We start from the raw sequence: 23955 nt of genomic DNA, 5'->3' as shown, positions 1-23955 counted from the left end.
TGTGCAGCCAGGGTGCATCAGGTTTTCAGCAGGGAATATGCTCAGCCCCCTCTCAGGAAATAATATACACTATCCAAAAAAAGTTTTCATAGCCACACAGATATAGCTGGATTGCTGTTTCCAACAAAATTATTTTTAGAATCACTTTAAAGAAATGAAGCAAAACTGCAGTGGGAGGTGTAACACCAGTACAGTACTTTTTTGAAAGAGATCCCACTTGCTCAGGCTCGCCATCCCTTCCCTTCATGCTCAAGCTTGCACTACATTAACCCCAACAACCTTCTGCATAGAAAAGGCTCTCTCCTAAACACAAATCCTTCAGGAGCAAGCCCTCTGTCATGCCAGGCAGGAACTATGGGTACTGCTGAGTCAGGAAGCCTCATATAACATCAGCACATCTGGGCACACCGTACCAACACCTAGGGCAGTTGTGTCCAGCAACGAGACAGACTCAGAACCACCCGTCTCTGACCCAGCACACAGGTAAACTGAGGACAGAATGTAGGGCAAGAAGAAACTCAGTTCCAACTTTCCCAGAACACAAGAGGTTCCTTCCTCATTCCCTAACATTTCAGTCCTACTCTTTCTTCTCCTGAAACCTCACTAATGCTTTGCAGAGCTCCTTCCCAGCTTTCAGAAACAGAAGGTACCTACATTTTATGTGCAGGGACTCAAACCAAGCACTGATCCTTGCTGTCATCATCACAAGGATAGAAATGGACAATGGAGCTTAACTCCATAACTCCATAACTCCATGGGCACCCTGACATTCAGCCTTTCCTTGTCCCTCTCACTGTTACTTTTAGCCTTACCTTGTTGTTGACCTTGCTCTCAGTTTCCACAGCTACATTCCAGTAACAAGTCACCATTCCTCAACTGTTCTTGGGTGACCAGCTTGCAAATTACTCCAGCTCACCAGTTAAAGGTTTGAAGAAGCACCAAAGATTGATTGCCTACCTTGATCAGCTCCTTGAACTTGGGGTCTTCTTTTGAGTTAGGATCGATCATAGTACGTTCCTCATTCTCCTCTGTTCAAGTAAGAGGGGAAACCTTAGTGAGATCCACTTCAAATGTGCACTGCTGAAACTGCAACAACTCCACACCATTAAGGGGCTCATCAGCTGACTGAGAAATGGCAGGGGATGTCCCATGACCCCAGTGTCAGGCAGTTTTAGAGACACACAGAATGACAGCACAGCCCCACTTCCCTAAAGCAGGATTGTCCCCCCTGACCCTCCCCTGCCCTATGCAGAATGCTTCACGAAAATCCCTGTCCTGATGTGGGGCACATTCATAGTAACAAACCAAAAGCCTCTAGCCCTGCCCTATGCAGAATGCTTCACGAAAATCCCTGTCCTGATGTGGGGCACATTCATAGTAACAAACCAAAAGCCACAGTGAACTACTTTTCTGCTTCTCCTCAGTTTGAATTTAAGTTCTAATTGAAAACACCTGTCCCAAATTGCAGCACCTGGAAGGAAAAAGTGAGCTTAATGCACTACATTCAGTGCAGTTGCTGAGATTTGGGCTGAGAGTTTGTGCCTCCACCCTCTGGTTCCCCAAAACTTGGTCACACATGTGCTCCTGAGTGCAGGAACTCCTCAACCTTTGATTAAGCTTATGAAATAAAATTACCCCACTTTGTATCAGCTGTGCTGGTGCATGGGGAAAGAACATAAAATAGATTTCACTGGTGTAAAGTCTTCCATTTCTTCTGCTGATGAGATGTGTGAGAAGTGCTAATGGCCAGAAGGCAGACCATATACAATCCAATTTTCCTACTGATTTTTCAATTCTTTCTTCCTATCAGGACAACGAAGTTTTGGTATCACCCTTGGTCAGGCCATTGTCACACTGCTCAGTGAACCCCCAAAACCAGCCTACAGTGACTTCCCACTGCAGAGCCAGACCTCACTGCTGTCAGATGGGAAACATGACACATCCTGGTCATGAGACTGACTACACAGTGATTAGTAACCAGCATCTGACTGGTTACCTTAGACCTCACCCACACATTTTGGGGTCAAGATTTTCCAGGGCTCTTCATTTTTATAAAAAAAAATACAACTGTGCTACCTAAACACGCTTGAAAAATTTTCACAAACCAATGAATAAAACATGAATTCTTTTGCTGCCTTTTTTCCCACCCTGTTCCTTTACTTCCTCATTACTGCCTAGGGTGAGTTCAGGCAGTCATCATAAGGAAGTGACACCCACTACACACCCGAAACACTAACCCTGAACTGGACTTGACCCATAACAGAACATGATTTACCACAAAACTCGTGGTGATCACGTCTTTGGAGGACAGGCCTTCAGCAGAAGTTCTGCATCTTCTAAAGACATACCCAGCTTTAGTAGTATCCAGAAGAAATGACTGGAGACACTCCTGGTCCAGACATATCAACACAGAGCAACCAACACTTCACCCACATCTTAGGAAAAAGTACTTTGCATTTCCTACTACTCTCCTAATCAGAAAATCCAATGAATAACACCTTCTCAGTTTAATTTACTATTTTATTATTTATCCTGATGTCTGATTTACTCTTTCATAATTAGCTTGCTTCAACTAATTGCATAGATTAAGAGATATGTGGCCAGGAGAGACAAAAGTGGCTTATTTCAACAAGTTTTAACACTTTTTGCTATTAAATTATGCTGTTTCTCTTGTAGGGACTCAGTGTGCGGGAATGGGGATGGACATGGGAGAGAGTCCATAAACTACCTCGCTTGGCATTGCTCTTCAAACTCCATTTAGCTTTTTTAATTTCTAGTCTACAAGTAATGTGCAACTTTTTTCAACTGTCACTTCCAATCCTCTCAGCTCCCACTGGACAATCTACATTCAGCACTGAAGTAATGATGTGGGGGCCACAGTGGCCCCCTTCACAAACCATCCCTGCAGCACAAAACTTTACCTAATAGTGTGTCTTCTGGATGGATGTCCACAGTGCTTGGGTTCATTGGTGCATTGATGGCATTTTTACCTTCTTCTTGGAGGTCACTCACTGGACAGAAGAAAAAAAAACAACAGAAAGAGTGTAATAAATGCAGAGTTGGTGTATATGTAGGGGTTGGGGATGGCGTTCATAGTAACAGACAACATCTGGTAGATCCATTTTAGAACAGGACCACAGTTTATGGCATGAAGAACTGCAGCCACAGTGGAAAATAAAATCCAAGTAACATCCTTTTATAGCTTCCTATTAAACACAGCTACTACAGAAGTGGCTGGAAACTTTTAAAAAGAAAACCAATTCTGTGGTAAGAACAAGCTCGGAGTGCTTGTTTCTCCAGAAGGAAGGGGTGTGAGCTTTGCCTGCAGGACAGGCCCAGCCTAGAGCAGACATCAAACTGTAGAAACAAACCCCTTTTCTTACAGCACAACCACTCATCACCACCCTTTCCAGCAGCAGAACATGCAACTTGCTACTGGCCTTGTTAAATCCTCAGAGAATCCCAGGCAGACCCACCAAATAAAGATGAAAATGTATTTAATTCCAGTGTTGCCACTTGATAAAATAGATGTGCCATGATCTGCTGAACACAAATTGGAATTTTTCTACTTCAAGCTGTCCTAAACTTACAATTCTCATTGGCAAGCTCAGAAAAACACATTTTATAAATAAAATGGATGTTAAAATACTTCCCTGCATCCTGCCACTAGGAAGGAACTAAACATGAGGGCAAACACTGAATAGTTCTTCAGTGTTTTCCCAGAGCTTGTCAGTAAGAAGAGCACCAGCATTGCTGTAACACTTTCACATTCTCCAAGGCACATCTCCCCTTAAGCTCAGATGACATTGATTACAAGGCATGAAACCTCAACAGCCCTGTACTTTCAGTGACAGGTCTGTGCAAGCATGAACTAAAATGACTTGTGGCAGCACTTGTGGTAGTGCAGTCTCCTTTGGGAGGCGTCCCACACTCTTTTCAGGAAAAAGAAAGGACTTTGAGATAAATAAGGTTTGCTAGACAAAATTTTCTCAGGAAAGAAAAGGAGGAACAGTTAAATAATGGTCACAGTGTCCCTGCAAGCTCTCCCCTTAAAGACCAGCCATTATTCCCCTTTCCCACTGGAAAAACATTCCACAGGCTTGACATTAGCATGCAGTCTGTGAAGGTTACAAAACCCTTTATCAGGACTTGCTGTTTTTCTGCCCCATACAAGTGGAAAAGACAGAGATCCTACTGCCACAGAGGACAGGGAAGAAGAATACACTGCAGTCTCCACTCCTTCCCTCACAGAAAATTGAAACAGGTGCTTAAAACAAGTTCTCACATTTCTTAATTGAAGTCTCAAGAGAATACTTAATTCTGGTTCACAGCATGGTACTGATCACCACTAACATCCTCGTTATGGAGTGCAAGCAATAAACCCCAGTCTTGTATTTTTAGACCTGATGGTTTATGTCCCATGGTTCCCCACTGCAAACAGAACATAGGGTCCTCAGGCCAAGATTTTTCCTCCCGAATAAAGATGCTGGTACAGAAATTCTTAAGTTCCCCTTTTCAGCATTCCTTCTCATTTTCTTGAAAAAGTCCACAAACAAAAAAATCAGGGAGCAAGAAGGCTTCATACAACAGATCAAACCAGCTCTAACGACTTGCCTTACCCAGCCCTGTTTGCATTATTCCCAACTGGAACTTTCTCACCCCAACAACTCCTACATTGTGATGCAGCCAGGAGGGCATAAGACAATTCACATGAAAACTGAGGTTTGATTTTTAAAACCCTGCTAGGACTAGAAATGTTTCAATTAAGTCAGATTTATTTAGGAACTACCAGCCTTATTTCTAGATGTAGCACTCTTCATTATCACAGCAGTGCTGTCATTCTGGGAATGCCAAGTGTTCATTGAGTTCAGGGCATCACTGTTCCCAGTGCTTTGCCAATGCAGAGAGCTGGTAAGTTCCTCTGGGCAGTAAATGCATGGCACAGTGTATGTCTATAAAAAAAAAAAAAGATGCGTACATTTCAAGCCAGAATATTTCCAAATGCAGCTAAACTAGATTTATTCTCAGAAGTTCAAGTAAGGTGATGCACTTACTCTTTTATTTTAATATGAAAGTTATCTCTACTCTTCCTAACAAAAATACCTAGTTTCTGAGCAATTTACTAAAATGGAAGAAAATATCAATGCAAATTTGTGTATTAAGCCCCCATCCCTCAAGACATGAAGAACCACACAAAACCTTCATACTTGTCTTCAGACCTTGTGCAGCTGTGCCAGATCCCATGGGACCAAAACATCTCTCTCACCTCTGCCAGCAGAAAGCTTCCCAAAGCTGCCTCCCAGGAAGAGCCCACCTCATTAAGAGATTCCTGCCACAGAGGAAGCATTTCCTACCTCCTTTTTTGCGCCTCCTGCACAGCAGTCCGGCCATCCCGGCCCCAGCAGCAAGGACAGGTCACAGACAGAGCCCATGGGGTGTCTGAATGCTGACAGAGCAGCAGCAACTGGATACGGCCCTGCGACCTCCAGACTGCCAAAGCCCTAATTTGGGCACGGTGACATGGGAGCAGGCACCAGGATCAGCTCCCAGCTGCCGGGAACAGGGGCCAGGAGGGCGGACACAGCACTGGGCTGTGGTCCCAGCCAGGAATCCCTCCCTGTCCCAAGAGAGCCCAGCACCTGCCTTGGCCAGCCTGGCTGCCTACGGGCAGGCACCTAGGGATGCTGTTTGCTGTGCACGGAGCTTCCCAAGCAAGCCACCTGCACCTTCTGGTGAGGCACAGCTGGGTGTCCACAGCTGGCCCCAAGGGACACACAGGTTCCCAGAGGCAGAGTGCAGACAGGCACCTGCACTCAGGAACACGAATTTTCCAGGGCACTCCCCATACCTGCAGCACTCCAGAAGCCTTTCACGCTGCGCTGGAACAATGCTGAGGACTTTTCCCTGCTCACTGCCCCCAGTATTCACTTATCACTGCTGAGCAAAGAAACAGAAGCAGGAAAGGAAACAGAGCCACAATGCTGGAAAGAAAAGAGAACCCACAAATGAGCAAGCCGAGGCAGTTATAATCAGGATGGTGCAACAGGTACATTTCTGAGAACCCAACAGGTATTTTAATGCAAATATACAACAAAGAATGGCTTTCAGCCCATGCCTTCACAAACCCAAAGGTACTGTAGAAGATTATGGATATTAAAAGATTGGCAAGTACCAGCAGCAGTGACTTTGCTGTGAGGCTTATACCAGAGCTGTCCATGCAAGAGGCAGTGACTGGAGAGCAGAGCTGTGCTTGCACAAGTTATAGTCATGACAGGTCCCACATGAGGTTTACTGCTCCTTGCCTGCACAGTCACAGGGCTCCTTCTTTTCCCCTTCCCTTCCCCACAGGGAACAGCCTCCCCTGTGGTGATGGCACAGGTGTTTTGCTCCCGACCCAATGCTGGTGTAAAACACCTTTCTCTAAAGCCTGATCATTCCATTTCAGAGACCAGCCATAGCAAATATGCAGCATGAAGAGGTAGGACACTGAGAAGAGGCTGAAGGAGCACAGCTTAATCCAGACTGGCTTTCAGGAAAAACCCTGTGCTTTCCCCTAAACTAGAAATTTAAATTCACATGGAAAGGTCACTGCTCTACTGGTCCCCAGGAAAGCAGCAAGGGTTCCTGGCAGCCCTGCAATATTTTGACAATCTCCTGGCAGTGTCAGCAGTCAACATGATTAAGTCACATTGGAAGCTGTGCTGCCCTTTCAAACAAATAAATAGAATGATCAGATCACACACACAGACACACAGAACAGAGCACTAGATCTGTAAGCCAGGCAGGCTGTCTCAGACATGGGATTACAGGCAAGCTGCACACAGCAAAAACAATTAGCTACAGAAAGCTGGAAGTGCCACCAGAGCTGTCAGGGATTTCTCAAAAGCCAGGAGATGGCCTTTAAAGTTGGCAGGAGCACTATTGAAAGATGTCCCAGCTTTCTCCTTTTTAGAAGAAAGAGTCAACTGATATCAACAGCTTTCTACTTCACTCTTAATTTGAGTGTAATTTTAAAAGGTATCAGCAACAGCACAGGTCACTTCAGTCTTTGCCATTCACAGCCTTGTTATAAAAAATCTGACCACAAGCCTCTGCATCTTACAAAAACAGATGGAAAATACTACTTAATTTTAGCTCTGGTTATTTCTGACTGCAAGGCTGAATCCCACCCTGCAGAAAGCAGCAGCTGTTGTGACACTGATCCCAGAGTTCCTGTGCTTCTCTTTGCATTCAGCCAGTGCCCAGCTGGCTCAGCAGTGCTGCCTGACCAACTTTTACATGATGCACTTCCATCTTGTGATTCAGTCCTAACTTTGGAAGCCATCAGGCTGCTCTGAGGTCCTTGGATGATGGTGGTCCTTGCAAATGATCTGTCCAGGTAACTTTGTCCTCCTCTCTGGTGGGAGCAGCACACAGACAGCAAACTTGCAATGCCCAGGTAACTCAAACTGCACAGGAAGCTCCCTTCCTGCCCCAAGTTCTTAACGCTTCCCAAGTTTCCTCCTCCTCACCAGAGACAAAACTGACCAGCTGCACTTTTTCAGACAGCAACTCACCTGCCTGCATTTATATCCTTACAGTCCAGACCAGCATGTGCAAAATAGAAAGCCCATATTCAGGGCCATGGTTGGCTCTTTCACTCACATCTCAGAGGAGAGTGTGGATACAGGGCAAATCCCCTTGGTTAAGCAGCAAACCCTTGCATAAAAGATCAGGTATCCGCTGGAGCTCCTGCTTTCCATGGGGGAGGTCAGACCAGAAGGTAACAAGTCCCCGAACACACTGCAGTGCCAACCTCTTAACTTGCTCCCCTGTCTGTCACAGACTAACACAGGCAGCCATGCCCACAACTACATTTCCACCTGACAACTAAAACTCTTACAAAAAGTTGTCTTGAAACCTGCAACCTTTCTAGGCCTATTTAACAAAAGGCAGTTTTGCTAAATCTCACATTTTCTAAGAAAAACTGATAAACTGAAAGGTTTCAGAACCAGGCCCAAACATGCTGCTACACTGCACTTTTTTCTAGAGACAAACCACACACAGCTCAGACTACTGATCACTGCACATTTACAAAAGGCCCTGAGATCTTTTCATAAAGGCTGCAGGAGAAAGACAAAGCAGCCATTAACTATAACAGAGAATTAATAATCCCAGGCAGATCAAAGGCAAAGACTTGACCAAATCCACATAAAGGCACTGTATCAAGGGACTGCATTCACAGCAGAACTGTGGTTAAAAAGCAGATTATTTAAATGCCTCAGCAGGCAAGGCACTTGCAATGGCCAGACTCTGATACATAAAGAAATGGAAAGGCATAAAAGAAAAGGGAAAAGCAAAAGCCAAAAGCAACTTTTAGGAAAGGGCTGTAATAATGCTTTTGGTTTAGTTGCAAAGATCAGGCCACAATTGCTTAAGCAGATGTGTTAAAATTTACACAGGTAAGTGTAAGTCTGTCTGCAACTGCCAAAGAAAGATCGCCCCTTATTTCTGCCCAAGGTAAAACACGAATCTGCCACGGTAACAGCATATTCAACACTTGAGCCAGCTGGGAACATTTATAAGGAATGTGGGCTTTCTTTTGTTTGCGAGGGTGAAATACTGCTTTTGTATTTTCACAAATAAGAAGGTTCCTTTCTTTCTAGGGAGTTGTCTGGGGGATGTCCTCCTGGAAAGAGGAATTCCATTTTTTGGGGGTGTTATGTTGCTGTCTTCATCAGGCAGGGATCCCTTATGGCAAAGAGGCACTCAGACTTCATCTTGAGCCCCACCTGCCACTCACCCCTTCCTTTTGCAGGCATTACTGGTTCCAGAAGCCACAGAATGTCACACAGTGGGGAAACTGTGTGTCTGAAAACTAGCCAGATAAGAAAGAGAAAAAAATATAAATTTAATTTTCACTGTGTGGACACACAAACATTAATGCTGGGCAAAATTAATTAAAAGAGCCAACCAAAAAACCAACCAAACAAAAAAATTACCAAAACCAACTAAAAAACAAACAAACAAACACACAACCCACTCCACCCCCAGACAGCAGAAATACCAGTGTGGACAAGCATGGTGTTTTAAAGTATTTGTAAAGTTACACTTAAAAAGATAATTATAGATGGATACCCTCAAGGATGCACAGCGGATACCTTCTACACTCTAGGACATGCACTTGCTTTGTCCTGAATAGATTGCTTCAATCCCAAAGTTTTTTGACTGGGAAAAGCCAGGCAAAAATTAAAGCTGAAGAAAACCCTAAAAACAGCCAGGGAAAGCTACACTTCCCCTCCTGCACCCAAGTTCTCCTTGAAAATGGGGAAAATGTACTCTTTCAGCCTCTCCCAGGTATAATTCCCTCTCTCCACAGAAAGGGTCATTTCTCCCCACAAAATAAAGGTGAATGGTTATGTTCTCCCAAGGACACTGCATGAACACAAGAACAACTTCCAGCAGAAGGGGAGATACGGAGCCAAATCTGACATATGAGAGCAGAGGGAAAGGCAGTCTGGAAAGAAAAGAAAAGGACTGAAAGAGATTTTGGTCTTGTGTCCACTCCCAGTAGAAAACCATCAAAGCATTTTCAATTTACTGCCATCAATTTTCCATGAAAAGCTGTGCTCTCCCAGGAAGTCCTCAGCACTCCCTCAGGCTTTGGTGCACTCCTACAACCAAAGCTGAAGGCCACAAGCAGCTGAAGGAACAGCACTCTCATGTCTAGGAAGTCAGTCCAAGATCCCAAATGAAGCAGGTTGATTTCCACAAGATGCCAAGCAACAACAAACCTCTTTTAGCCAAAAGCAACTTCAGAAACCAGAATCAACTCACTGCTTAAGGTATCCACATTTAATGGGTCCAGTGAAAGCAAACCACCAAGGGAGAGACAGCAGAAGCTGTCAGAAGCAGAGCTAACAGGACTACTCTGGAATAGAGACACCCAACCCATTCATTCAGGCCTTGTCTTCTGCAAGAAGAAATCTGAAGAAATCTGGCAGAAAAGGGCACTTCAGTTTACAAGCTCTACTTCTGGATCCCACACCCACATCTAACCCTGAAAACTTTATCAAGCAGAGCACTCAGCTTCAAAAAAAGCAATTACTGCAGCTCAGGCTAGCATGTTTTACAAGTGACCAGCTTTCCATTCCTCCACCAACTTTCTTCCACCTCCTCCACATGGTTTGACACTTTGTTTGTAGGTAGGTAAGTGAGTGAACCCCCCTTAGTTATCTGCCAAGCCAGTGTCACCTGCCTTATCTTCCTGCTCTCCCCATATCCTTTGCACAGAGGAATGAAAAGGTCACCACTACCACCACAAGTAATCTACTATGCAAATATGAGAACATTTTATGCTGTTTGTTCTTCTGGACATGCCAAGAGAAGCACAGAGTAACAGACTCACTTCTAAAGGCACTGATGGCAGGATGATGAGCAGCAGCAAGGCTCCGTCTTCCACAGCTGACAGGACAGAGCTGAACAGCCAAACTCCAGGGGAATGGAAAGGAGGCTGCAGATATGACTTGCACTTCAAAAAAAGCAACTATTTTGCTCGAGGAACATGATTCTACAGGAAGAACAAGCCAAGATAAGTGGTTCTGCAGACCACAAAAAGTGCACAGGCCTCATTGCTGCAGTTGCCCAAATGTCACCCAGAAAGACAAGGAAAACCCTGAAAAACACTTCCATGCAGCAACTCTACTTGCAACACACACATTGAGAGTTTGCTAGCAAATACCAGAGGACCAGTGGAGGGACAGGCCATACTCCAAACTAGAAGCTTTACACTAAACACTCAACACAGAGTTTTCAGTGTACCATATCCCAAGGTTGCTCATGTCCAGCTGCACTTTCCTGTGTCCTCCCTGCACTCAGGGCAGTAAAGCAGTGTGTTAGAACTGAGATGAAAGACCTGTGTAAGTAAAAGCTACAAAATATAAGGGAGCTTTCTCACTGTTTTCCAGATATATCATATGAGGGAAATTATTTTACTTCTTGCTTTGAGCAGCAGAAGAGCCTGTCAAGACAAGCGCTTCAGTGAAAAGCACTTCAGATCTCACAGTAAAAGCCTGGAACTCAGAGCCCACAACCAGATAAAAGCCAGTCCGTGAAGGGAAGGTACAGTGGAGATGGTGGCTGCCATAAAAGCATTTAGATGTTTTACTCTGCTGGGTTTAAGTCAGAAATAGCCCCAGAATTTCCTAATGGAGCTGCTGAAGACTACATAGAAAGAGTGGAGCCCTTCAACTGACTTTGCAGTCCTGTCTCCCAAGCACAGCCCTCAAAGGATATCAAAATGCAATCATGAAACAAGAGCCAGCCAAAGAATCAAATCAAAACAAGTCCAAAGCACAAGAAAACATCACATTTCACAAAGTATCAAAAAGACCTGCCGCTATTTTTATTCATTTACTTAGCACACCAAAGTGTCATGGGATTTGCAGTTAGAGCTTTCTGTGGTCCTTTCAAAGCCTTTGCACTGGTAACACCAGGCCCTGTGAGCTTGAGAGAAAAGGTGGTGCTTCAGGGGTGCTGGACATCTTAAAGACTTTTAAGCTTATTTACAGATCAGTCCCAAATCAGGGAGCAGGACACATTCCAAAACATGAGAGAAAGAGCTCACACAACGCAGGTGTAGCCCAGAGGATCTCCTCCCTCGTCTTCTGCATCTCTTCTTTCTCTGTCCATGACTGCAATGGATATGGAATCTTACACATTTCCCACACAGAATCACCTGGCCAGCTATGCTGCAGCATGCTAAACCACCCAACCCCCTGAAACAACAGTGCCCATCTCCTGTGCATTCAGCACAAGAGGGAAATTCCCCAGCTCAGACAGTTTCAAATTGTGTCTGCAGTCTTGGAGAAACTTCTTACCAACCAACTGAACAACAGCAAACTAAGCACTCCACTGAGAATGCCTTCTATCAAGTTTCTGGGTAGCACAGCACCTATACCTAATGCCATTCACAGCAAGAAAAGTCCCTCACTAAAATTTCTTTTATCAGATGGAAACAATTGTATAAATTTTTCCCATACAGCAAAGAGTGGAGGCCAGTCCCTCTCATCTTCCATTACCATCTGTCTCTTTCCTAAAATGGGACACTCCAAAAACTCAGAAACAGAGAGAAACTCAGAAAATAGGAGAACATAATCAGAGAAACCTTCTTTGGAAGGACCTAAAAAGTTCAGGTTGAAGCTGGACTGTTGCTGCATTAGGTTAGGTCAGGCACAACAGCTTCTTCCCTTCCACATGCAAAAATAAAACCCAGCCACAGTCTGTGCGGTAGACAGCATCAGATCTGCTTCACAGACAGCACATCTGGTTTGCTCCTGGCATGGCAGGGCCATTTTGCAGCATGATGTCCTGGATGCAATTAAAATCCAGTTTCCCAATGATATGGCTTCATTACACAAGCATATGTAATTACCTAATTTCATTACCTATACTTCCAGTTGCAGAGAACTATGAGAGTCAGCAGATCAATACCTGGCTTCAAGTCTGGTTAGGGTCTTGAATTTTGGATTTTTTTTATCATGGATCAGTTTGCGTGACACAAAGCCTGGTGGTGACACATGGGATACATCTGTCTCAAAGAGGGATAGAGTCTCTTGGGAGGCAGCTCTGAAGGGCAAATGGGTCCAAGGAAGGCTGGACATTCTTCAGGAAAATGATTTATCACCTTGGAAGGAGGGCAGGCAACTCAGGATGACTACAAGGATGGTAAGAGGTTATGCAGGGAGAAAATTAAGGGGGTTAAGGCCCAACTAGAACTTAATCTGGTAAAGGACAATAAAAAATATTTCTACAAATGTACCTGCAGCAAAAGAAGTGCTAAGGAAAATCCCACCTTTTACTGAATGCAATGGGGACACACAATGAAAAAGGCTGAGGAAAAGGCAGAGGTAAAAATGCTTTCTCTGCCTCACTCTAACAATCAGACTGGTTGTTCTCCTTGTACCCAGCCCCTGAGCTGGAAGACAGGGCCAGGGAGCAGATCCAATCCTGGAATCAGTTTTGGGCCCCTCATGCAGAAAAGACACTGAGCGTGTCCAGAGACGGGAAAGGAGCTGGGGAAGGGGCTGGAGCACCAGGAGCAGCTGAGTGGGGGGCTCAGCCTGGAGAAAAGGAGGCTCAGGGGGGCCCTTCTGGCTCTGCACAACTCCTGACAGGAGGGGACAGCTGGGGGGGATCAGGCTCTGCTCCCAGGGAACAAATGATGAAGCAAAGAGGAAACGGCCTTAGGTTTTGCCAGAGGAGGTTCAGGTTGGATACGAGGAAAAATGTCTTCACTGAAAGGTCTGTCAAGTACTGGAACAGGCTCCCTAGGAAGTGTTGGGGTCATCATTGCTGGAGGTACCTACAAGATTTGTCGGCACTTGGGGACATGATTTAGGGATGGACTTGGCAGTGCTGTGGGAACAATTGGACTTGATGATCTTATACAACTTAACTCCAGAATTTGAAGTAGAGCATCAAGATTCCTGTCAGACCAAATTCTGCAGAGTTACCATGCCTACTTTTCCAGCAGAACCAATTCACTGCAACAATACTGGGAGCCATCCATGGTGAAGAAGGCAAACAGGAATCCTGAGGTACAATTTCATAACCCTGCTCCTGTGGGAGAATGTTAAGTGGGAAGTGCTAGTGGTTACTTTTTCCAATCATTTTTGAAGAAAATCCTGTCAGTTTTGCAAAGCCTCCAGATCCATCTGCTGGACTAGGCAAGCCAGAGAGTAAACAACACTATTCTATTTTAAAATGACGGAAGTGTCTACATCTGTTTAATGGCACCAATGCATGCATCTGCCAAACAGACCTAGTGGAACAACACTTTCTGAGGATTACACATTCTTCTATTTAAAGACACTCAAAGAGACACGATACCATGCCTCTATACAGACATCTCCTCATCCAGTTCTGTCTCCTTCCTTACTCCAAATAAACTGTGTATGCAACCTTCCCACAGCTAATTAAAAATTAGCAGTAAGGCCATATAGCAGCTATAATGGAAAATACACTATTTTTTTTTTCAGTGGATTTCATTATTATTCAACCACACAATGAAAGAAGTACTAAAGAAGGAACTGGGATTCCAGGAGCCAGAACAGTTTGCTTGTTTTATAACCAACATGCAGCAGACATTGAAAAGAGTTTTCATAAAAGTCTGTATATGATTGCCAGACAGGGGATTATGAAGAAACCTTTTCTGACCTGGAGAAACAATCATTGAGAGGCAGAACTGAATTCCCAGTTTTCTCACCACCAGAAAAGCCAAAATGAGATTCTCATCCCATGGCCTCCCCTCTCAGCCTAAGGGCTCTGGAGAGAGACAGGTCTGCAGAGAGTGCAAGGAAACAAATCAGTGTACAGGGTTTATAATTAGGAGCCCCATTGTTCCTCCAGGAGGAAGTGACAGTGATTTAAGGGCCTGGAGCCTACAGACCCGCTGCTCCCAGTACGTGCTGCCAGGTGTGCCTGTTCTCTCCACATCTGGTTTTCAGAGCAAGGCTTCACTGGATTCAAATTACAGAAGGCTGACACCACGTGTTTCCCATCATCCTGCTCCAGCCAAACCAGACATACACAACAGAAGTCACGAATTTCAGGTTGCAGCTTTCTACTTGGCCATCAGAAGAGTACAAATTAGGGAATCTGCACCTGAGCACAATATGGTTCACCCTGGAGAGATCAGTTGGCCGCTGGCCTATTAGCTGTACAACACAGAGGTTTCTGTTCCGCCTTCCCATCAGCGCTGTGCCCACTCCCAAAGGCAAACAGGGTTTGCTTACACACAGCTGCTGGTTTAGACCCCCTGCCCACAGGCACCGAGCAGCCTGTCCTGAGCAGAGCTCCAGCAACCAGGTTCAGGAACCCCTCCTGAAGGCAGCCTGGCAGAAGCCCTGGATAAGCAGTGCTCTCCTACTGGTCACACTCCCCTTCATTCCCTTCCACTTCCATCCTCCTCACAACAATTCCCCCCTCCCTCAGCAGGGCACCACTGCTGATGCAGCCTATGACACCAACCAGAGGCAGGTATGCTACAGCCACCACAGAATCATAGAATATCCTGAGATGGAAGGGACCCACAAAGCATCAAAGTCTAACTCTGGCCCTGCACAGACTCTCCAACAATCCCACCCTGTGTTTCAGAGTGTTGTCCAAGCCCTCCTGGAGCTCTGGCAGCCTTGGGGCTGTGACCATTCCTGGGGAGCCTGTTCAGTGTCCCAGCACTCTCTGGAGGAAGAAAATTTCCTAAACTCCAACCTCATCCCTCCCTGACCCAGCTCCAGCCATTCCCCAGGTCCTGTCCCTGAGTCACACAGAGCAGAGATCAGGGCCTGCCCCTCTGCTGCCCCCAAAGAGGAGCTGCAGCCCCTGGTGAGCTCTGCCCTCAGTCTCCTCCATTTGACAAGACCCAGTGCCCTCAGCTGCCTCTCATGTGCTTCCCCTCAAGGCCCTGCACCATATTAGCCTCCTCTGGATGCTTGTAGCCCTCCTCTGGACACAAGGCCTCCACCAGGCAAAGCAAGGGCCAGTCCACACCATCCCTTGTGAGTGAGACTGAACAACTCAGTTGGTTGGGTTGTGCCCTGAGCAGAAAAGCTGAGTTTCATCAGTGACAGTGCACACCCACAGCGCATCCCACAGAGCACGCAGTGGCTGTACGAGGGTGGGGATAAGCAACTACCAAGGTCACCATGAGAAGAGCTCAAGGCTGGGCAGAGTAAGGCATGTGGATATTGTGAGAGATGAGCAGAACAGAACCTGTGCCATCAGCCTCATCCTGACACTGGCACAGGTCAGATCATTCTCTGGAACCACCTCCATGACCCTCAGGTAGTTGGCTTCTCTAACAAAATACCTGTATCCTGTTAGTTCAAAGAACCTGGAAGTGGGCTGAAGTTACAATTTCTCTAATGCTCAGAGGCCAGCACAAGGAGGAACCTTTGAGAAACATGGTCAATTTCCTTTCCTTCTTCCTTGCTGACCTCCAGATCTCCTGAAAGGGCTGAGAGAGCTGGAGGGCTGAAAAGAGAACAAGACTCCAGGGCTGAGAAGGCACATACAGTCCCTCCCGCACTGCAGGAGTGACAAGGATCACAAACCAGTGATGGTACAGGTGAGGCAGAAAACTCCTTCTCCTTGTGATACACACCAGTGTCCCTGTATGGTCACATTCCCCTTTGAGACATCATATCCCAGAAACACTAACAGAGACAACTGCAGGAATCTTGCAGGCTGAGATTTCTAGTGATGCCCGAGAGATCTGTACACTTGACTGGCTGCATTTGAAAGCTGAAAGCAATTTGGCATCCAAATCCCACGTGGGCAGCTCTGAAGTAGCAGCTCTGCTGGACTTCCACAGCTACAAACCTGAATCTCCTCAACTGTGACTGTGAAACTTGTGTGCACAAGGCACACACACCAAAGCTCCTTCCAGCTGAACAGCAAAGCTGCGGCTGCTGAAACACCAATTCCTGCAACCAGCAGACTCAGTCTTGCCCTGGGTTAGCCTCAGACCACATAAGCCTGGATCCCGTAGCAGCAAGTTGTTCTGACATGCTTTTGCAATGAAAAAAGCTTGCCAGCTAATCTCCCAAATCTCCTAACATCAAAGGACAATTCAAAGCTCAGAGCAGTGCATTGGAAAACTCCACCAGCTCCATCTGTTCTCAGATCCACTGACCTGTAACAGTCCTTGAAGTACATAAAAAGGCATTCAGCACTGTCATGCATGACTATACTCTCTCTTCCTCACTGCCCTGTTGCCAATGCGCACATCAGTAGGATGTATGTATATTAATGAAGTGATCTAAGTGTCCCAACTCTTACCAACACGAGCACACAATAAGTAGATTCATGTATTGATGATAATGCACTGCAGAAGACAGGCTGATGTCCCTGCACAGATTCACCACGAGATCAGGAGTCCCCCCTTCACATCCCCCCTTCACACAGACTTTCCAAGAGTTGTGACTTTGCAGCTCCCCCCATTCCCATCAAGTCCATGTGCAGCTCTGCACTACATCAGTCTCACCCATAAACTCCTTGGACACAGCCAGATGCCTCCTTCTAAAAGTCTCTCTCTCCAGTGTCATAATTAATAAATTCTTTAGAGGAAATTAAAACAGGTATCATTGAACAAATCCTCTGAAATAAAGGTAGACTTTAGGGAGAAATGGATTGCAATTCTGGTTTTGGAAACCTGGAAGTGTTGATAACCACCCTGCTAAGGTTTTACAATGAAGTTTAACAGTATTATTACAATGAATCTTATTTTAAAGATTGCAACTCTGGAAATAAAATTACTTTTGAATGCGTAGTTTTCCTTTGTTAAAGGAAGGCAAGGCATTCCTTTAACACTACTGAAGAGCTACAGAGCTACTTTGTGTGTCTTGCTGCATCCCATCTGGAAGAAAACTTGGAGCTGTAATTCCAAACTCACTTGTCTCACCAGGAGACTGTGCCTGAGGGTGAACAGGGTGAACCATCCTAGCCTAAGTGCAGCTACAGGAGGAAAATGTGGGGGTTATGGTACTGTTAAAAGCACAATTCTTGTGCATGTAAAGTTCATTTCAGTTGAGATATTAATACAAAATATATTCCCAGTACAGCTTTTGCCAGAATAGACAGAGAACCAAACCAGCACCACTCTACCGAGACTGCAACCAGACCTGGTCAGGCCTGAGCTCTACAGGAGAAACAGCAATTAGGCTACACAGGTTCCAACTGGAAATTTGGGTCTTTCTAAATCAGTGGTAGAAAGGATAATAAATCGAGGTTGAAATATGAATCTATCTACGTGTGTTTGCACAGACTTTCTATATATACACACATATCTGGAACAGTGTGTGGCTTCAACATAACTACTACTACTGCAGAAAGGAACTGCAAATTCCTTTCTTAAAGAGCAAGTCCCTCTACTTAACCAGCACTCATCTTCTGTGGGGGTATTTCAACAGCCGTAGCACATCATAATGCACAGACACACTTCTCCAGCCAATCATCCTCTCAGTCTGCAGCTAATGTACTTGTGTGGAGCAAGACAACAGAATTAGACCCCACTCCTTTTGTATTTGTCTCTCCATCCGCCTAAAAATTCACTGCCACATCCTGTGAGTGCAGAAAGCAAATTAAGAAGGGGGTGAGACACCATCAGGACATCCCACCGTAAGACCAAGACAGGGATCCCAAGAACAGCACTTCAGCCCCCCTTGAAATGCACAAAACTTTTCCCAGATTCAGCTCCTTCCTGTTGCAATAATCCTGCCCTCTGCAATGCTATCCTCTCTTTCCCTCCCCTCTCCACCCGATTTCATCAGGCACAAATGAATGGCACTTTTCCAGAACAGATTCCTCAGCCCTGTGCCCACCCTCCATCATGTCACTGGGATACAGCACCAAGCAATTGATTCTGTTTTATTTCTCTCACTGAGTCCCCCATATTGGCTATGCACACACACAGATACAATAACAGAAAGCTTATTCAGCCAAACACCTGCTGCCCAGACCTTCCATACAGCGTGTCATGAGGAAAAGAAAATCAAGCTTTGCAACAACAAGGCTGGGAGTGAAGCTTGCAGCAAAACCCCCCCTCCTTTATTTCAGCAGCATCGCTCTGACAAACGCAGAAGGGCAGATTTTTCAATTTCCTTTTGCAGATGAAGTTGAAATGTAGTACTACCTGAAACCTACAAAATCTGAAAAGAAGCTAAGGAATCATCTGGCTTAAAAACCATATCCTCTATGGGGCCTGCCAGCACCCCAACATTTTTCTAAGGTATTTAAAGCAGATTTCGGAGCTCTTGAACAGGTGGCACATTTTAAAATACCAAAATCACAGAATCATAGAATGGTCTGGGTTGCAAGGGACCTTAAAGCCCATCTCATTCCTGCCATGGGCAGGGACACCTTCCACCAGCCCAGGTTGCTCAGAGCCCCATCCAGCCTGGCCTTGGACACTGCCAGGGATGGGGCAGCCACAGCTGCTCTGGGCACCCTGTGCCAGGGCCTCAGCACCCTCAAGGTGAAAAATTTCTTCCTAATATCTAATGTAAATCTCAGATACACCAAGACAGAGACGTGGAACAGTAAACATCAGACAAACAGGTATTTGCAGATTTCCATGTAGCCTAAACGGGGAACAGGGAGAGAAGTAAAAACCAAAGAGGTCGCAGAGCACTGGAACTGACACATCCCACTTTTCTAAGGACGTGCATCATGACTGACTGTAAGATTAGGAACACACATCTCCCTCCATGCTATCCCATGGCCTTTCCTGTCCTTTCTCTGGCCAAGTCCCTCCCCAGTGGGCTCTCCAGTACTGTCATGGTATGGTTGAGTTCATCTGCTGGTTTTCCTACTGCAGAGCTCCTCCGACGTGTTCCTGTACTCACTGGTGACCCATTTTGACACAGCCTGCAGGCATTAATAATCAGCAGGACTTTTCTCCCTGGGACATTTTTACCCAAACTAGGGGTTAAAAATATTCCTGGGAAGGAAGAGGAAGGGAGGAGCCAAACAGACACTGAGATCACTCACCAGCCTTCCATAGGAAACCAGGGTAAAAACAGCTTCCCCACAAGCTGCTCTTTCTCTCAAGTCAAGACTGCCTAAAAACTCTCCCCAAAAATGCATTGCAATAAGTTATGAATTAGCCAAAAAAAAAAAAAAATTAAATTTAGATGCTCATTGTTAGCAGCTGCACATTATGATTATTTACAACCTGTTATTAAAGAAACGAAAACCACAAATGAGAACTTTTTCAGTATCATTACAAGGAGCTTTGAGCTGCATGGTTCCGAAGTTGTGCACAAAAATGAAAAGGATTGATATAAGTGCATTTTAGCTCTCACAAAGACCCCGTCAGAGGTCACCGTATGAGCACAGCTGGGACAGTAACAGCTGCAACACATAGACAGGCAGTGAAAGCAAGCAGAAGGTACACAGAGCCCTCGGGCTGGAGCTTTTGGAGCTGATGGAGGCAGAGGAGGAAAGGATCATTTCAGGCTGTGGCAGCCTCAGCATCCTCATTTGCCGTGGACAGGATTTACTCTGGGAAGATCGTTCTGACCTCTGCTGGTCCCCTCAGGCAAACCCAGCAGGAACCTGGAGGCAGGCCAGGAATTCCCAAAGGCTGAGCACATGGGGAAATGCTGAACACATCTGCTTCTACCAACTCTTTCAAGGAACACCACTCAGATGATCTTCCAGTTTACTTCTGCTCCATACTCACATTAAAAAAAAATTAGTTTCTAGCCCTGAAATTTGCTCTTGAGGCTGCCCAGGTCCTTCCACAAGGCGTGTTCCAGCCTCTCTCTCCCTGGTGCAGACCCCGCGGCTCATCACTCTCACCCCTTGGCCCACTCCCATTGCACAGGCATGGCTGGCACAGCCTCCACTGGAGAGCTGCTCTGCAAAGGGAAAAAAGCCATTTCCCTTCACAACAAAGGGCTGGGCCCCTGCAGCACCAGGGAATGTCACACCAGTGGCTCCTCAGGCTTGCAGACAGTGGCATTTCAGACTGGAAGGAATGCCCTCATGAAAAGCTGCCCCTTGTGTTGCAGCTTCCTCCCCATCACACCAACAGAAGCAGGGCTGGGAGGCTGTGGTGTGGCTCCCCACTAAGTACCAGGCACAATGACCAAAAGAGGCCCTTCCATTGCCACGAGGAGCTGTGGCCACACAAGTAGGTAAAACCACAGGCAAAGTCATCAAAACCAGCGGGTGGCCCCTGCTGTAAGTGGCCACCTCGAGAACATGGCCTAGTGAGGCTGAAATGCCTAAGAAGGGAAGCTGCCAACCTGTTTCAGCTTTGAAGACACCTTTGACATGCACTTTTTTGGAGCACGTGCTTGGCCTCCTTGCCAGAGATGAGTTTTTTACACCATCTTCCTGAAAAGCAAATGAGATCATCTCAGGAAGACACAACTGCTTGTGCTGCTCCTCAGTAGAACCACGTCAGGGAAACTTGATTAAAAATAGATAACAAAGGAAACACCAGTAAGCCACACCAAAACAGGCAGCAGAAGGAAAGGGAAGCAATTTCCTTGAACCAGGTTTCAAGGCCAAATATTGTGTTTTTTAAGATTAAAAAGCAGTCTTCTGAATGCTGCTGGCAATTCATAGACTCAGTATAGGCAAAACATGCTCAACAGTCAGCCGAAAGGAGGCTGAAACTTGAATTACATCCCGACCCTACACACAGCAGACACTAGGACAAACCAAGGCCAGTTTTAACCAGCCATCCAGTCACAGTTGTGTTAAGCCATAGGGCAAGGACACACATATTTCCTTGGCAGATGCCAGGAGTCTGGGGATAACACAGACACAGCTTCTCCACAGAAGGCAGCACTGGTGAGTCGGGGCAGCTGGGGAGAACAGCAGACACCATCCCCAGAGGTCGGGCACCCTTCGAGCCTTCAGGACTGGGCCAGCTTTATCAAGTCCAGCAAGGAGACACCTCCCTTTTCCAACAGCAACAACGCTGCTATCTGCACAGCCCTGGCGAGGGCCTCACAGATATGCCCACGCCCCCAGTCAGGGTGTGCAACAGGCTGAGCCCCCAGCGTAGGTGCTGATCCATTGGGCTCAGGCTGGGGAGCTTCTCCGGGCTCTCTGCAGTGAAGGGAAGGCTCCTGCCTCCCTGCCTAGGTAGCACGAGCAGCGACAACCCACACGGACACACCGGTACAGCCTGGGCGATGTGTGCCTATGCGGAACCCTTCACAGTGAGGTGGGTGAGATGGGTGTGTCTCTGGGCACTGTGCCTACACCAACATAAAGCCTATGGATGAAGCGGACCTGGAACGAAACAGGGGTGGACTTAACCATTCCCTCTGGGGTCCTCAGCTCTCAGACCACAAGAAAAGGACAGCCACAGTCTCGTTGGTCACCAGGACTTTATTTTATAGCACAAAAAGGGTTCTGGGCTTACCTTCCTGGACACGCGACATGAGCTGATATCCCGCCCTCCATCACTTCAGTCTCCCCCATCGCTGCCAGCCTCCCCCCACTGCTATCAGCCTCTCCCCATCGCTGCCATCCATCTCCCATGATTCCAGTCTCCCCCATCGCTCCAGCCGCCCCCCACGCCCGCGCCCGGCCGCGTTGTGGCTCTCGGGGGCGGGCACGGCCCCTCCTGGGGCCGCCGAACAAAGCGCGGTTCGGGGGCTCCGCCGCTGCTCCCGCGGAGGAATGGGACGGGACGGGCCGGGCCGGGCCGGGCCGGGACGGGACGGGCCGGGCCGGGCCGGCGGAGCGGCCGCGAGTCACGCCGGCCCCGAGCACGCTCCTTCCTTCCCCCGCGCCGGCGAACTCACCCTCCTTGGCTTTCTTCTTCCTGGCCAGGGTCCCGCCGAGCTTGCCCAGGAACGACTCCTCTTTCTTCATCCTGTGCGGCCGCAGCGTCGGGGAGCGGACGGGCGCGGCGGACATCGGCTCTGCCGGAGCTCGCCGGGGGAGCCCGCCCGGCCCGATCCCGCCCGGCGGCTGCGGGGCCCGCGGAGCCGAACCGAATCCGGCAGCAGCGGGGAATCAGTGGCCCAGGCGAGCGGGGCGAGCCCGCGGTGTGCGCTCGCAGCACGGGGGGCGGGCTGGGAGCCGCCGCGGCCACAGCGCCCTGCCACGGCCGGGAAGTCCGAGGGAGGCGGGGCGGGACGAGCCTCGGACACCCCCGGGTGCCGGGGCCGGGCACCGAGCCCACCCGAGCATCACCTGCGGCCGGGCGGGCGGGGCCCTCCCCCGGAGCACCTGGTGCGCCGGACCCACGCGGCTGCGAGGAAAAATGGATAAAAAGCATTGCGGCAAAACAACAGCCCCGGTCCCACCACACCCGGACCAGAGTGGTGTTAGGCTTGAAAGTACACAAAGATCAAATTTGAAATGACATCCTGTCTTAGGAACCGTTTTATATAGTCCACATTCTACAACAGTTGGACACAACTGGAGGCAAACGCTCAGCATGTGCCATTTGTCAGGGCACCGCAATTCCTTGCTGGCTCTGTTCAGGTGTGCCGCCTCATTTTGCAGCCATGCGCCCCTTCTGGCAGACCAGCCTGCTTTCTCCTCCTGGCATGTGGCCGGTCAGGTCTGACATCTCCTTTGTGGGAGGATCGAGGAGAAGGGGCCGTGGGCTCTGTGTTCGCCATGCCACCACCTCCCCGGTGTCCCCGCACTGCTGCTGCCATCGGCACGGTGTGTGCACAGAAACGCCCCAAACCAGACACTCGGTTGGGACACCACAGAGAGAATTTCTTATTCCTTATCATTTCACAGCAGCGTGATAAGGGGGCTGTGGAATACACATTAAAAACAGACCCTGAGGAGTTTCTAGTGTTAGGGTTTGGTCCTGTTTAAGCCCCTGAAGTGATCCCACTGATTTTAACGGGACTGCTGGGTCCCCAAAGTCACACACAACCTTTGCCTGTGCTCCTGCCAGCAGTGTCCCTGTTGGCAGCCCTTGCCCCAACAAAGGAGTGCATTCAAACCAACACAGCTTGGCTCAGGAGCTGCACACCCAGCTTATATGGGACAGATTTGCAGGCTTGACCTAACACAGAGGCAGGACACATCCAGAGCAGAATGTAGCAGAGACAATTTTCTGAGTTTCATTCAAGATTTAACCCCAGCTAATCCCCTCTGTCACCCAGACCCACTCTTGTCCCTCACCTCCAGCTGCTTCTCCACAGTCACTTTGGCAACTAAAAGAAAAGCCCAACAAACAAAAACCAAAATCACCCAGGCCAAGCTTTCCAGTGTGACTGAGCATGAAGTCATCCAAGGGTAAGTGCCAGCAGAAGGGAAGTGGAGGGCACACATGACCAGGCTGGAAAGGCAGTGCACACTTCTGTGAACTTTATTGAAACTCTCCTTTGGAACAATGAATAAATTTCATTTCCTGCGACAACAGCGCGTTGCCTGTAGCAGAGGCTTTTAGACTGCAAATGAGAATTTACCAGGGGTGGGATC

The 23955-nt window shown here is 47.4% G+C and overlaps 1 protein-coding gene across 1 annotated transcript in view; it reads right to left on the bottom strand.

Moving 5' to 3' along the window:
• The window catches only part of PARVB (parvin beta), a 48198-nt gene extending 25755 nt beyond the window's left edge, over window positions 1-22443 (bottom strand). Inside the window, exons 1-3 of the mRNA XM_054282066.1 lie at window positions 22308-22443; window positions 2922-3011; window positions 958-1028 (exon numbers count right to left, since the gene is read on the bottom strand). Coding sequence (XP_054138041.1) covers window positions 958-1028; window positions 2922-3011; window positions 22308-22422 — 276 coding nt within the window. The 5' untranslated portion in view covers window positions 22423-22443. The remainder of the gene's footprint in view (window positions 1-957; window positions 1029-2921; window positions 3012-22307) is intronic.
• Between the last annotated feature and the right edge of the window lie 1512 nt (window positions 22444-23955).

Source organism: Melozone crissalis, unplaced genomic scaffold, assembly GCF_028551555.1.
Source record: "Melozone crissalis strain CALT ecotype California unplaced genomic scaffold, PUWL_Pcris_2 ptg000033l_1, whole genome shotgun sequence".
In the NCBI taxonomy this organism is placed as follows: domain Eukaryota; kingdom Metazoa; phylum Chordata; class Aves; order Passeriformes; family Passerellidae; genus Melozone; species Melozone crissalis.
This window is presented reverse-complemented; position numbering and strand designations above follow the sequence as displayed.